This window comes from Mus pahari, chromosome 9 (assembly GCF_900095145.1).
Source record: "Mus pahari chromosome 9, PAHARI_EIJ_v1.1, whole genome shotgun sequence".
Classification (NCBI taxonomy): domain Eukaryota; kingdom Metazoa; phylum Chordata; class Mammalia; order Rodentia; family Muridae; genus Mus; species Mus pahari.
Genome location: NC_034598.1, coordinates 26,128,027 through 26,142,400, shown reverse-complemented (window position 1 = coordinate 26,142,400; position 14,374 = coordinate 26,128,027). Strand labels below are relative to the sequence as shown.

At 50.9% G+C, this 14,374-nt stretch overlaps 1 protein-coding gene across 2 annotated transcripts in view; it reads left to right on the top strand.

The window, feature by feature from the left end:
- Positions 1 to 3,657: 3,657 nt before the first annotated feature.
- Positions 3,658 to 14,374, top strand: part of Slc29a3 (solute carrier family 29 member 3) — a 38,929-nt gene continuing 28,212 nt past the window's right edge. The window contains exons 1-2 of one of the 2 annotated variants that reach the window (XM_021205442.2): positions 3,658 to 3,730; positions 5,803 to 6,101. In XM_021205442.2, the coding sequence (XP_021061101.1) occupies position 3,730; positions 5,803 to 6,101 (300 nt within the window). In that variant the 5' untranslated portion in view covers positions 3,658 to 3,729. Of the gene's footprint in view, positions 3,731 to 5,802; positions 6,102 to 14,374 lie in introns of those variants that run through there. The other variant, XM_029542017.1, reaches the window with a different exon arrangement.

Genomic DNA, 14,374 nt, shown 5'->3' with positions numbered 1-14,374 from the left:
AGTGGTAGAGCTTTAGATGTATAAGGAGCCCTGATGATTCCCTAACAGCAAAAAAAAAAAAAAAAAAAAAAAAAAAAAAAAAAAAAAAAAGAAAAGAAAACAAAACAAAACAAAACAAAACAAACCAAACAAAAGCAAAAACAAAAAAAGACCTCCACAGTGACATACCTCCTCCAACTAGACCACAACCCCTCCAACAAGGCCACACCTCCTAATACTGCCACTCTCTATGGCTAAGCATCCAAATACAGGAGTCTATGGGGGCCATACCAATTTAAACCACCACAGCATGCTATCATAACCACTGTGGGTTCATGTGTGCAGCATCCCTGTTGTGCCTCAGAACAGAACACTGTGTCCTTGCCACATTTACCACCTTTGGCTTTGCTTTTATCATGTTTCCACACTCGGTTGGTGATCCCTGAGTCTCAGAGCGAAGGGTGTTCTGTAGACATCCCATTTAGGACTGCATACTCCACAGTCTCATTTTCTACATGGGCCAGTCATGGGGAAAGGCCATGTAGTTTAAAAAAAAAAAAAAAGACTCTAGGTATGGTGAACACTGTTTATTGTCAACCACACAGAAGTTAGAAGCACAGCAAATGGGCCTCCAGCCATGTCTGTGATGCAATATTTAAACTACAGTAATTGAAGTGGGGGACCCAGCCCACGATGGGTGGCACCATTCCCTACTCAGGAAAATCTTGAACTGTATGAGTATGAAGAAAGCTAGCTAAGCACATGCATGCACACGGGCATTGCTCTCTGCTGACTTCACATGGAATGTAACCTGTTGCTGCCTTGATTTCCCTGCCAAGATGGACTGGAAGTGGAACTGTGGCCTAAATCCTTTCTCCCTTAAAGTGCTTGACCACAGGAGCAGAAAAGTAAGTTAAGACATCCGGTAAGGGCAGAAAAGGGAGAGCATGCAGACCTACAGGTGAGGGCCCAAATACCTTTTATGGGCCCACTCAACCTGAATTTCCAAAAACTGCCTAAGTGTTTTGTTAACTGGCCACAAGCAAGAGTCATCTGAAAAAAAAAAAAAAAGGAACCTCAGTGGAGAAACCTCTTCCATCAGACTGGCCTGTAGGCAAATCTATGGAGCATTTTCTTAATTAGTGATTGACCCACTGGGGACAGTGCCATGTGTTGCAGGATACTTGATCACGCTGTGAACCCTGAGATGGTATTGTTTACTGAAAAAAATCTGTTTCTAGTTGTGGTGTGACTCAGCCTTAGTACACACCTTTAACCCCTCTGGCTGGAATGCAGACACGCCCTTAGTACACACCTTTAATCCCAAACAACAAAGGTAAAGTTAGTTTGGAGAAGGAAGCACCCACGTTTGAAAGTGATGTCTAAGTGAGTGGCAGACAAAGTGACGAATCAGAGAAAGATTTAACCGAACAGGATATGAGAGAAAAGAGAGGCTACTTAAGAGAGAGCAACGCAGAGAGGAAGAGGGGAGGAAGACAGCTGTACAGAGACAGGTTGCAGAGAAAGAACAAGCCAGACACAGGTGAAGACAGAAGGAGCCAGAGAATGAGAGGGAGCCCAAGGACCAGAACAGATTGCTGAAGTTAGTATGAGCAGGGCAATTCAGGAGAAGCCTAGAAAAGCCAGATTGAATCAGTCAGTGTAGACAGGAGTTTGGGCCAGAATAGCTAAGTTGAACCAGTCAGCCAGAACTCAGAAAAAAAACTAGGAAGAGGTGAGCTTGATATTCAGCAGTAAGTCTCAGAGGCTGAAAACATTCTAGGCCTAGATAAGATTGTACAGAGAAACTTCCAAGACAAGGCCTAGGTTGGCAGACGGAGGCAGCAAACCTCTGTGACAACAATTACATTAGGCCAATGAAAGTCACTTTTATAGCCAGGCTTTGTAGGTGGTCCCGACTTGTATTAAAACAAACCAGAGGGCAACTTTACTCCCCGGCTTCTGTCTCAGTTCCTGCCTCCAGGAGTTCCCTAACTCCTGAGCTTCTGCCACCGAGAGATTAAGTCCTGTAAACCTCAGTTTCTTCCTGGTGTCTGCTTTAATTCTTGCTTCCAGCTTCCTATCTTCAGTTTTGGCTCTGACTCCCCTCAATGGAGTGCTGAGGTGAAATCAACCCTTTCCTTCCCAGGTCAGTTTTACTCGGTGGTTTTTTATCACAGGGAGACAAGGAGAACCTCGCAGGCTACCTTGTTTACTGTGCTTTTTCTGATCCCAAGGAAACCTTTGCCCACTCTGCGCCCTGTAGGGAATGTGCCCAGGGCCTGGAGCAAGCATGCTAGCTTCTGCTCTCCCACAGAGCTGCATTCCAGTCCCCACGTGTTCCCCTGGCAGTTGAGGCTGTTATTTAGGCCATGTTTTGAGATATACTCATTTCTCTGAGCCTCACCCACGTGTGTATGTGGGTATGCATGTCTGATGTGTGTGTGTGTGTGTGTGCATATGTACATGGGTGCATGTATGCATATATATGAGTGTGTCTAAAAGTGTGCATGTATGTGAGTGTGCATGTGTATTTGTGTGAGTGGGCAAATGTGTGTGTGTCTGTGTTACACATTATTAAAAGCCTGTTGTTTTTCTTCTTCTGTGTTTGATATTAGGGATCCTTTGCCAACTAGGAACCATGATGGGTAGAGAAATTTTTTTTTCTCCCCTCCACACTTATGAAAAGAAGCCTACTAAGCTTTGGCATTAGTAAGTCCCCAGCAGGTCTCTGGGACTGGCCCACACCAGCCTTGCTTGTGCTCACGTTTTCTCTGGCCTAGCCCAGGACATCAGCCAACTCCTACTCTGCCGCTTTCTTTTCCCCTCCTGTCCCTACCTCCTCTCCTCAGGTGATCTGTACAGACAGCGCAGGCATGCATACCCCAGCCCCAACGCCGCCAGGATCTCAAGTAGCCTGGGCTGACCACTCTGTAGGTAAGGTGAGTCTAAACCCCAGATCCTCCCAAGTGCGGGTGGTAAGCGAGCACCTCCACGCCCCCTGCAGGGCAGCGGAGGAAGTCACCCCAGTGCTAAGGGATCAGGTAGAAAGGAAGCTAGACTTCTGCCACTCTTGGGTGTTTCCTTAGGTTCCTCACTTTTATTCCTCTCAAAAAGAAAACAAAAACAAAGCAGGTTTGTTCCTTAACCCCCCATTCTACTCTGACCTGCCCTTTGGAGCAGGGGAGCCATCTTCAGCTCTCTCCAGTACTTTGATCGCAGAGTCTCCCAAAAGTTTCTCTTCTGCAGCTTTGGCATCTGGATTGCCCCTCCACACACACTTACTCCGAGCGAGAGAGTCGGCCTCGCTCACTGCCACCACATAGCTTCCCGCTCTCTCCACCTAGGCTGGGAGGCCAAGTTCATCTTGCGGGTGCATCCTGCTCTGGAAGTATTGAGGGGGAGCAGCGGGTGGTGGGGGCACCCCAGGGAACGAGGCTGGGGGCGGCGAGATTCTCCCAGGTCTCAGGCTGTGGATACCAATAGGGAGTCAGGCAGGACCTGTCCCAAAGCCACACTTTTTGCACTTTGCAATTGAACGCCTGCAGTTACTACCGTAGGCCAGGCAGAGGCGCGCGTGGGGGCGGGGCCGGTGGGAGGAGTCAGCAAACCCGGAAGCGCTGAACGGGGCGGGGTGAGCTGAGAAGGGGAGGGCGGGGCTGGGAGGACAAGGGCGGAGCCCGGCCTGGCTGAGCTCTGGTCGCAGTGGCCCAGCGCCTGGGACCTGGTGGAGGTAGCAGCGGCAGCGACAGTAAGTGCGGGTGCAGCGGCCCCCATGCTTGGCTGGGTCTCCCCTTCCCGAGGCTGAGCCTGGCCTCCCCTCCACACTCTCTCTGGCCCTGCGTGTGAGGACAGGTCAGCCCGAAGGATCCAGAAGGCTTTGCGGGTCCGGATCGGATGCCACAGCTGCCTTTGCAGAGAGGACTTGTCTTAGCCTACTTACTGTCAGGCACGCTCTTGGTCCCCAGCCTGTATCCTCAGGAGCCATCGAGGCACACGGGCTGGCCAGGCATGTTCTCAATCCCCAAACTCCTACCCTTTCCAGTTCTGACTGGTCCTTACCCCAGCACCTCAGTCAGGGGCAGGGGCAGCCTGGCCCGGGGAGGTTCTTGGCCTCCTCTCCTTTCTTTGTCTTTCTCTACTCATCCAAAGCCACAGCTACCTTTTATAAAAAGTAATAAGGCTTCGCTCAGTCCACTGCACCGCCCGTGACCTGGTTAGAGAAGATCCCTGGCAACTTCAGATGCTTGGTCAAGGCTGAATGGTCCTTGATGAATAGACACAGTAGCTGAGAAGGGACTTCGGCCCTGTGTGGGTCTGGGTGACCCATGTTGAGCCGCCGAGCCCTGCGCCCACCCTCCTAGCCTGAACTTCTGGAAACAGAATGGCTCCTTGCCAGTTCTCTGATGCTTCATGATTATCTTTCACATTAAAAAAGAAAATATGTGTGCGTATATGTGTGCCTCTGTGTGGGTATGTGTAGTTCTTTCAGGTGCCCACAAAAGCTACAGGAGGGCATAGAATCCCCTAGAGCAGGAGTTAAAAGTAGCTGAGCTACCTAACTAAGGTGCTGGGAGCTGAACACGGGTCATTTGAAAGAACAGCAAATGCTCTTCACTGATGAGATATATCTCCAGATTCTGTTTATATTAAATAAATTTTAAAAAAAAACATTAATTTTAAGCACGTTTGCATGGGGGGCCCTATTTAGTTAGTTAGTCCTTTTTGGTCTTTGTGTGAATTAAGACTGTAGAGGGGGCCTGCTCAGCTTGCTAGGACACTGTAGAACCTCCTCTGGTCTGCCTGAGCCAGGGCTCTGCTGCAATAGCCAGGGATCTATTTATCCAGCAGTGTTGATGAGGGGCAGTCCCCTTTGGTCATCTCTGCTCATAGCTTCTTGCTGTAGGAAGCCTTCAGGAGGGAGGGAGGGCTGCAGGGACTTGGAACCAGCAGGTAGAGTCACATTCCCAGATTATCCCTGGGGTGGCGGGGTAGGGGGAGATGAGGCTGGGGAATCCCCAGGGGGGCATCCAGACAGTGTGACTGTATCATCCATGCCCCTGTGACCTAGGAACGTGGCTTGAACTTTCTGAGCCTCAGATTCCTCAGTACCTAATTATATCCGACTGTCATAGCTCACCCACTGAGTGTCGCTGGCACTCTGAAGTCCTGTAGTCGTTTCTTTGTGAGATAGGGACTCACTTAGTCCAGGTTAGCCCTTAAACTCTCCATGTAGCACGGCTGACCTTGAACCCTGATCTTCCTGCCTTCACCTCCAGAGTGTTACTGGGTTGCAGATGTACGTGCACACGTGTGCCTGGCCTAACTTGATTGAACAGCAATCACACATTGTTCAAAAGGCACAAAAAAATAAGAATGAACAAGGCTGCTCCCTCCCTGTCCCAGTCTCTCTCGGAAACACCCACAGTTGGAAGACTTCCGTGTACCTTCCAAAGGTATGCTTGTTCCCACCCAGGGTTCCGAATTCTATGTAAATGTACTTAGCCCAGGCTTGCCCTTCTGCACTGCTTGCCTTAGTCTACACCTGCAATGGCGTTCACACTGCCTGATGTGTTGGTTGCGTTGCCCTTGCGTAGTTGGAATGACCTCAGAAGTCACTAGAGTTATCATAGCCTGTTCTTCTAGTTTGATTTTTGTTTTTCTTCTTGCTCCCAAGACTGGAAGCTCTCCAGCCAGACTTTGGGGACAGGGTAGACCCAGCATGGACGAGAGATGTCTTCTAGAAGACATAAGTCCCCAGCCTCCATGCTCACTCGCTCGCTCGCTCACCTGCTCTGTCTGTGTCTCTCTCTGTCCACACAGTGGCCTTTGCCTCTGAGGACAATGTATATCACAGCTCCAATGCTGTCTACAGAGCCCCTAGCAACCATCACGAAGCTGACCAGGAAGCCCTGCTGGGGAAACTACTAGACTACCCAGCCCCGGGCCTGCAGAGACCAGAGGACCGCTTCAATGGTGCCTACATCATCTTCTTCTGCCTGGGAATTGGAGGCCTACTGCCCTGGAACTTCTTTGTCACTGCTAAGGAGTACTGGGCATTTAAGCTCCGAAACTGCTCCAGCCCAGCGTCCGGGAAGGACCCCGAGGACGCAGATATCCTGGTAAGGGCTGTTTCCCTCACAGGGGCGAGGGGAGCAGGCGGTCCAGAGTCAGGCCATTTTTAGGGGTACTCGAGGGAGGCTGTTTACATGCTGAGCATCTGCGTGTTGATGCAGAGTTTGTGTGCGCACAATAATCCACTGGGTCCTAGACCTCCATTGCGTGGTACTCAGGCCTTGTCTCATGCCTCCCAAGGCTGGCGGGATGGAGATGGGCAGACCCAGTCCATACTTCAGACTGCCTGCCGTTGTCCATGGAGAGAGGGTGGGCATGATGGTTCTCTACACTGTGTGTGGTGGTGCATGTAAGAACACAGACTCCTTGTCCCCGGCAATATGAAGGTGTGACTCTTACAGCATTAAGGCAGCTGTGGAGTTACAGAAAATTCCAAAGAGCAGGAGCTAAGACAAGGGGAGGCCTTTTTTCTGTCACATTCAACTTCGGGCAGGTGGGTTCTCGAGTCTAGGGTCATCTCGCAGTCCAAGATGGCTGCTGGAGCTCCAGCCATTGTATCTTTAGGAAGAGAGAAAGGAGGGAATGCCTGTGGCTTGTAAGAACACTTCCTAGAAGTTGTGCCTCCCTTCTGTTCACATCCTATTGGTCCAAATTCAATCATGTGACTCTATCAGCTCTAGAGACGACTGGGAAATGTAGTCTTTTTGTGTGTCCTAGCGCTTACAACCAAGACTCCACACAGGTTAACATGCCCCGCGCGCGCGCGCGCGCACACACACACACACACACACACATACTCACTCACACACAAACACACACACACACACATACACACACACACACGCTCACTCACACACAAACACACACACACACACATACACACACACACACGCTCACTCACACACAAACACACACACACACACAGAGACAGAGACACAGAGAGAGAGAGCTGTTGAATATAGTCATTAAGCATAGTTTTATAGCATCCTTGCTCTACTGGAGGCCAGATAGCTAGGGGAGACAGAGTCTATCTATTTACTGTGGTTGGGAGCAAAGTACCACAGGCCAGGTAGGGGGTGACCGTTCTGTGTAACAGAAGATTATTCAGGCTCTTGGTGATGGCTGTAGGCTGAGAGGCTGTGTCTGGTGACGGCTGTCTTGTTTGTGGCATCTTTCAGATGGCACGAAGCATCTTGTGATGAGGGAAGATGATGATGATGTGTGTGAGTCAGGTCCCCTCTGTCTTCTTATAAAGCTATCAGAATTCAACTGGGGCTGGGTTGGGGGGGGGGGAGCGGTGCGAGGTCTCCACCCCGAGACTAACCACAATCCCCTCTGGATGTCATAGTTGGATTCAGTTTCCATTCTCTTAACCCATAACCAGTGGGGAGTGTATTTCTGTCTAGGACCATTTAGGGGACACTCAGACTATATACCAACTATAACCCAGGGGTAGCAGAGCCCCAGGGACACACTCAGGTCACTGTGGTCTGGAGCAGATGGACTAGAAGGGTGGGCAGGAATCACCCCAGGAAGGAGGTACTGACTTCAGAGTCCTCTGTTGTCTTCCCTTGCTCTGAGGATACAGATCATCTGTAGGTCACCATGGCAACCCTCCCTCCACGGTGGCCATGGCCATGGTGTGTCTGTCAGTCCTAAGGAAAGCCACACCATCATCAGGGCCAAGGTGAAGACCTAGTATGGGAGGTGGGCTCAGGAGTCCTGAATGACCTGGTGAAGGGATCTGTCCAGAGTGGTTCTGCAGTGGCATGGGGCAGAGCTGCCTTATAAGCACATGTAAGCACAGATGGCTGATACTGCTGAGCTATGCCTTCCTCCTCCACAGGTCCCTCGGGCATAAGAAGGGATGTGCTAGCAGACCCCAGCCCCAGAGGTGGCTCACTTCTCTTTCTCTGGAAGCCCCTCTTGAGTCCTTGAGCAGCTCTCCAGATCGTGGCTTAGTTTTGTGTGGGGAAAGTCACGGGATGACCGATACCTGTGAGCGTCACTCGGGGGCCCCACCTCACACATGCCTGAATCATTCACTTCCAGAGCTACCCATGACACCTAACCCAGGGCTTCTGATTGATTTAGCTGAAATCAGGGACATTGGTTTCTAAGGTTTCACATGACTGCTGAATATCCCTCACCCCACCCATATCGTCCTGATGCGTGGGAGGGGGCTGTTTCTGAGTGCCTATGGATTCACAGGTAGTTCCAGGGAATGCATATGTGCACCTGATGAGCCCCGGGGACAGACCCCCGTGACTGAGCACTGAGTACCACTACCCCCATGTGGGACTGTGGGACCAGGAACAGCCTGAGAACGTGTTGGGGAAAGGCCCTATTCCACCCTGATCCTGGGTAGTCAGGACTTACTTATTCACGTGGGTGGCTAACAGGCATAGTGAGCTTCAGGAAGCTCCCCCTGAACACGGCCTTTGGACCCTGCACCCTCTCTGTGTTCCTGTATAAACTGGCCATTCTGCCATCCTAGCATGTCTGTGACAGTGAGGTCCATTCTTACATGTCACGTGATAAGGCCCAGCACCACCACCCCAGGCATTATGTAAGCAGCCTCTCCAGCATCCTGTGGGACAAAGGACACAAGCCATCCAGCTTTCTGCAGGCCTCTGGGACGGACAGCTCTTTCTCCAGAACTGCTCTGCCCCATCTGTCCATCTGTCTGTCTCCCCAGGCCAGGGCTAGGCTGTATGTGCACCTGTCCCACCCGCCTCCGACCATCGTCAGGCCTGCCTGCTTGCCAGAGAAGGGCCAGGGTGCTTGCAGCCCTTCCCAGCTGCAAGCACTTAGCGATCCAGGCCCTGCTAGGATACTTTATTGCGATCCAGGCCCTGCTAGGATACTTTATTGCCACTCTCAAGCACTGGCAGGTGCAGGCGTAGTACCTGCCTGCTGCCCGCAGCTCCTGGCTCTTGGCATCAGAGATGAGAGACCTGTCACCCCTCGATTCATGGGCCAGGCTGGGGGAGCAGGCATGCTGCAGGGCTTTCTGCACTTGACGGGGCTGTTTTTCTTTGCCTCCTCATCTGCAACACCCGTTGCTTACCCATCTCCCCCCTGCTCTCTCCCCATCTTGCTGATGGCCTCGCTCTGCCCTGTGTCCTGAGGGCCACAGAGAGAGGAGGGCAGACAGCCTGTTACTCTTCAGCCTTCCTCCAGCGGGTTGCTACGATGGAGGAATCTGGCCTGATAGGAATGTTGACAGCCTTCCCCATGCATCACCTTCGGGGCCATCTCCCATCCCGGGCTCATTTCCTTCTGCCTAAGGCGGTGGGTCTGGAGATGGTTTAGAAAGCTTACTGCCTTCCCTGCCCTCTTCTCTTTGTTCTTGAGAACCTCAGATTAAGCCAATGGGTTAGGGGTGGGGGATGGGGGTGTTTGGGGCATTCGCCCTGGACCAAACCTATCAGAGCACCAATAGGCTAATTGCCATGAAAGGATAGCTTGGGCTGTGGGGGTACAGGGGATGATGCTGTGTGGGTTCTGGTTTCCAAGACCCACCAGACAATCCAGGGTGACACAGACTTTCTCTTACAGCCCGGAAAGATCTGAGTAACCCCTTATGGAGATAGAAAGTCAGAAGCTCTGAAAGATTAAGCAACCTGCCCAAGATCACACAGCAAGGCAGCTGGAGAGAATGGCAATGGGAAATGCGGGTGGGTGGATGATCACAGACTGGACGCTCCCGAGAGTGCTGTGTAGGAGGCTGCTGTGGGCTGTGGCCAGGCTGCCTTCTCAACTTGACTTTGAAGCCCAAGGGACCTGAGCCCTGCCCTTGGGCTCCACCCCTGATCCCAGGCTGTCTGTGCCCTTTATTAGCATCCTTACTACTGTGGCAGAGGCTGTGTGTGTGTGTGTGTGTGTGTGTGTGTGTGTGTGTGTGTGTATGTCTGTGTCTGTGACTCTGTGTGTGTGTATGTTTGTGTCTATGTGTATATCTCTGTGTGACTGTGTCTGTATGTGTGTGTATGTGTGAGTATGTATATGTGTATTTGTGACTGTGTGTGTGTGAATATATGTGTGTATGTGTGTGTCTGACTGTGTGTGTATATATGTGTGTATGTGTGTGAATGTGTGTGTGTCTGTGTGTATATGATTATGTGTATGTGTGTATGTGACAATATGTGTGTCTGAGTGTGTCTGTGTATATGTGTGAGTGTCTCTCTGTGTGTAACTGTGTGTCTGACTGTATGGGTGTGTGTGTGACATGGTGGGTGGTCCTTCCTGCTGGGAGGACTCCTTTCTGCTCTCAGCCCCTCTGCAGTCTAGATGGGCTCTCCTAAGCCAAGAACAGCAAAATCAGTCCCCTCTGCCCCAGATGGGAGAACAAGAACTCAGTCCTGTGGGTTCCCTGAAAGCCTCCAGACTTTCTCTGGGTCACAGGTTTGCCATTCTGTGCCCTCAGAGCCCCTGTATTTCTCCATCAAGGTCTCCCCATGAAGCCCAGGGTGTCAAGCCAAGCTTGGGTGAGCATGGCCCAGCCTCCCTAGACAGTAAGGGATGTAGGATCCCGATGATCAGGAGGATTCCTTCTCTCTGCACTGCCAGCTCTCAGGAAGTACAGTGGGAAGCATCTGGTTGGTGCTGGGCATATGGTCATATGTCACAGGGATGTCTGACCTGGGTTATCACGTGGTCTAAGAGGAAAGTTTATCCTACTCTAAGGGAGGGAAACAGATCTGGGATCGCCTTTCAGATGGGTTGGCATAGATGCTAAATGAGTCTTCTCCCTAGGGAAGGCCAAGTTTACCTGGTTCAGCAGGTGGGGGAGTTCCGTTCCAGTATTTACAACCTACTGGTCCTCTTCCAACTGCCTAGTTTCAGGACAGCACCACTCGGGAACGGTCCATATGATTAAGAGCAGACACTCCACGCCAGGGTTAAAAGGAACCAGGATGAACTGACTTCAGAAAGAGGAACTGGAGGATGGGTTGGCAGAGGGCTTGTTGGAGATCTGCTGACTGTTAGTGAGTCCTGCACCCACCCATGCCATGACTTACCACCCACCATCCGTAGACTACCCTGACGGATTAGTGTTTTGTCCCCAATTTCCAGATGGGAAAACTGAGGTTCGAAGCCACCAAGGTCATTTACTAGCAAATGACAGAACTGAGATTTAGACCAAGCTCGAGCCCCTGCCATAATCACCGTGTCCTGACTGTCCCTGTCCCACCACAGTGGAGTCACCAGGGAGTTGCTACAAACTACCACCCATCCAGTTCTGACTCCCTTGGGTGCACACATGTGGGCATGCAACTTTGTAGCCAGGGAAGAACCAAGATCAAAGTCAAACGGCACAGAGTGGAACAAAAAGTGATTATCATTAAATATGGGCTGTGCAGGGAATCTCCTCAAAGAACTCCTTCCAGTGTAAGTCAAGTTGGCAAACCTGGCAGTGAGTGGCCTTCCCTGAAGCAGGTCACAGCGGCAGCCTTTACTGAGCCTCTGCTCAGGGGCACCGAGTCAGCCACCAGTTCTGTGGTGTTTAGCAGGCAGAGCCTTCCTAAGCTTGATCTCCTGGCCTTTCTTTGTCACTGACCTGGAACAGTTCTACAGGAAGCATCTCCCAGACTGAGCAGACGCAGGAAGTTACTCCCAGGAACACCTCTGTGACAACTGGGGCTAAGCCGAGGACCCTGTATGTCATCTCCGCTTTTAACTCCCCTGCCCTCCATGTCTTCGTTTTTTTTGTTGTTGTTGTTGTTTTTTGTTTTTTTTTTTTTTTTTTTAGATGTATCCACTTCTGTTTTACCATAATATTCGCTTCACCTGGCGAAGCTAATGTGCGTAACCAAGCTGTACTTCCGGGAAACGTGTGAAAATGTAAACAATCCCTTTAGCCTAGCGTGGCAGGGTAGGCCTATATGCAATCCCAGGTACTCAGGAGGCAGAGGCAAGTTCAAGGCTGGTCTAGGTAACTTAGCAAGCCCCTGTCTTAAAAAACAAAGCAAAAGAGGGCTGAGGAGAGAACTCCGTGATAGAGCGTTTGCCCACTGTGTGAGAGGTCCTTGGTTTGATCCCCAGTAAAACTCGAGTTAAGCCATTGAGCAAGTAAAGCCCCTCTGTGCGTGCAGGTGTGAGCAGCAGTGCATAGTGGTGTCGGCCAGGCAGGATGGACGGAGGCTGCCCTTGGGTTTGACCCTGGGCCAGTGTCCTTGGGGACTTTGAGGAATGGAGATGGTACTTAGCCAGCCTGCTGGCCTGCTGGGGGTGTTTACTAAATTAACAGGAGCAGGGCTACGTCCTTGGAGCTGATGGAGAGATGGCTCAGAGGTTAAGAACACTTGGTACTCTTATAGAGGACCCAAGTTCAATTCCCAGCACCCACGTGGTGGCTCACAACTATCTCTAAGTCCAATTCCAGCGGATCCAATGCCCTCTTCTGGCCTCTGTGGAATGCATGTGGCGCGCGCTCTCTCTCTATCTCAATATAAATACTTTAAAAAAAAATTTAAAGAGGAAAAAAAGGGAAGCCAGAGGAGAGGGCCCCAGAAAATCGTACATTGTTAAGTGTCTTAGTTAGGGTTTTACCGCTGTGAACAGACACCATGCGTGACCAAGGCAACTCTTATAAAGGCAAATATTCAATTGGGGCTGGCTTACAGGTTCTGAGGTTCAGTTCATTATCATCATGGCAGGAAGCATGGCAGCATCCAGTCAGGCATGGTGAGGAAGGAGCTGAGAGTTCTACATCGTGTTCAGAAGGCAAACAGGAGAAGACTGGCTTCTAGGCAGCTGAGAGGAGGGACTTAAATCCCACACCCACAGTGATATACCTACTCCAACAAGGCCACACCGACTCCAACAAGGCCACACCCACTCCAACAAGGCCACACCTACTCCAACAAGGCCACACCTTCCAATAGTGCCACTCCCTGGGCCAAGCATATACAAACCACCACAGTAAGAAAGGCAGGTGGCAAAAAGAAAATAGGGTAAAATGGTGCTCTGGCCTGGACCCATCCCATTGCTTCCTAGCCAGTCACGGGCTGTGGCCTATAATGTAAGACGCCTCCTGCCATTGTAAGGTGTGAGGACCACGTGTCCTCTCCTCACAGTTTGCATGGGTATGTGTGAGGAGCCTGCTGGTGGCTGCTCAGATGAACAGGGCTGCAGCCCACATCTGTGCTAGGTAGGGTACCTGTTGAATACTTAGCTCCTAGCTCTATCCTGAAGACTCCCCTCCCAGTGTGCAGATGTGGCCAACTGTCAAGGGGACCAGACCTGCAAGAAGACTGTTCCCAGTATAGGGACACTACTGTCCTAGAGACAGGCCGATTTCTTGACATAGGTTTCTTCTCAAATGGAAGGGAGATCGTCCGTTCGGTCATGAACTTTTTAAAAGTCAAATCCTAGCTATCCCTCACCCTTCACACACTCCAAAGTAAACTCAGGCACCTGCCTGAGCCCGGCCACTTCTCAAGAGGAGACAGCAGCGGTCAGGAGGCTGCTAGGGACTCTAGCTATCGGCCCTAGAGAGTGGGTAGGTGGTCATCAGGCGTAAGGGTCTGCCGCCCCACTCCGTGCTCAGCCTGTGTGGATGGCTGCTATAAGCCATTTGTGGAAACCCAGAACCCCAAAACTGAGTCATTTTGTAAGTTCCCCCGTCTACCCTCTGTCACTAACCCACAGTCCAGCCAGCATGGTTCCCAGTGTGTGACACCTGTGATGGTCCCTCCCCCACCTGTGATGCCCCTCCCCCTTCCGTTCTGCTTCCCGTGAAGCTGTCAGTTATAGCTCTGGCCCCCTCTGCAACTCTCCCTCCCTTTTTATCTCTTCCCACTTGCTTACCATCCTGGCCCCACCTGTACCACTGGCCAGGTCCATCCCTCCCTCCCTCTTCCCCACCTCTCTCTGTCTGTCTTTGATGTTATTTCTTTTTGAATATATCTTTAGACTCTAGAGGCAATCTCCCCAGCATGATAGAAGGAAGCCCGGGCTGGGCCGTAGTGGTCGATGATGTCTTTTTAATGTGGTTCATCTTTGTGAGTGAGAAGAGAGCAAAGCCGTTTAAAGGCTTTGCACAAACTCAAAGTACTTTTCTTTTTTAAGATTTATTTATTTTATATATGTGAGTATACTGTTGGTCTCTTCAGATAGCAGAAGAGGGCATCGGATCCCATTACAGATGGTTGTGAGCTACCATGTGGTTGCTGGGAATTGAACTCAGGACCTCTGGAAGAACAGTCAGTGCTCTTAACCACTAAGCCTTCTCTCCAGCCCCAAAGTACTTTTCTTTTTTCTCTTTCTTTCTTTCTTTCTTTCTTTCTTCCTTCCTTTCTTTCTTTCTTTCTCT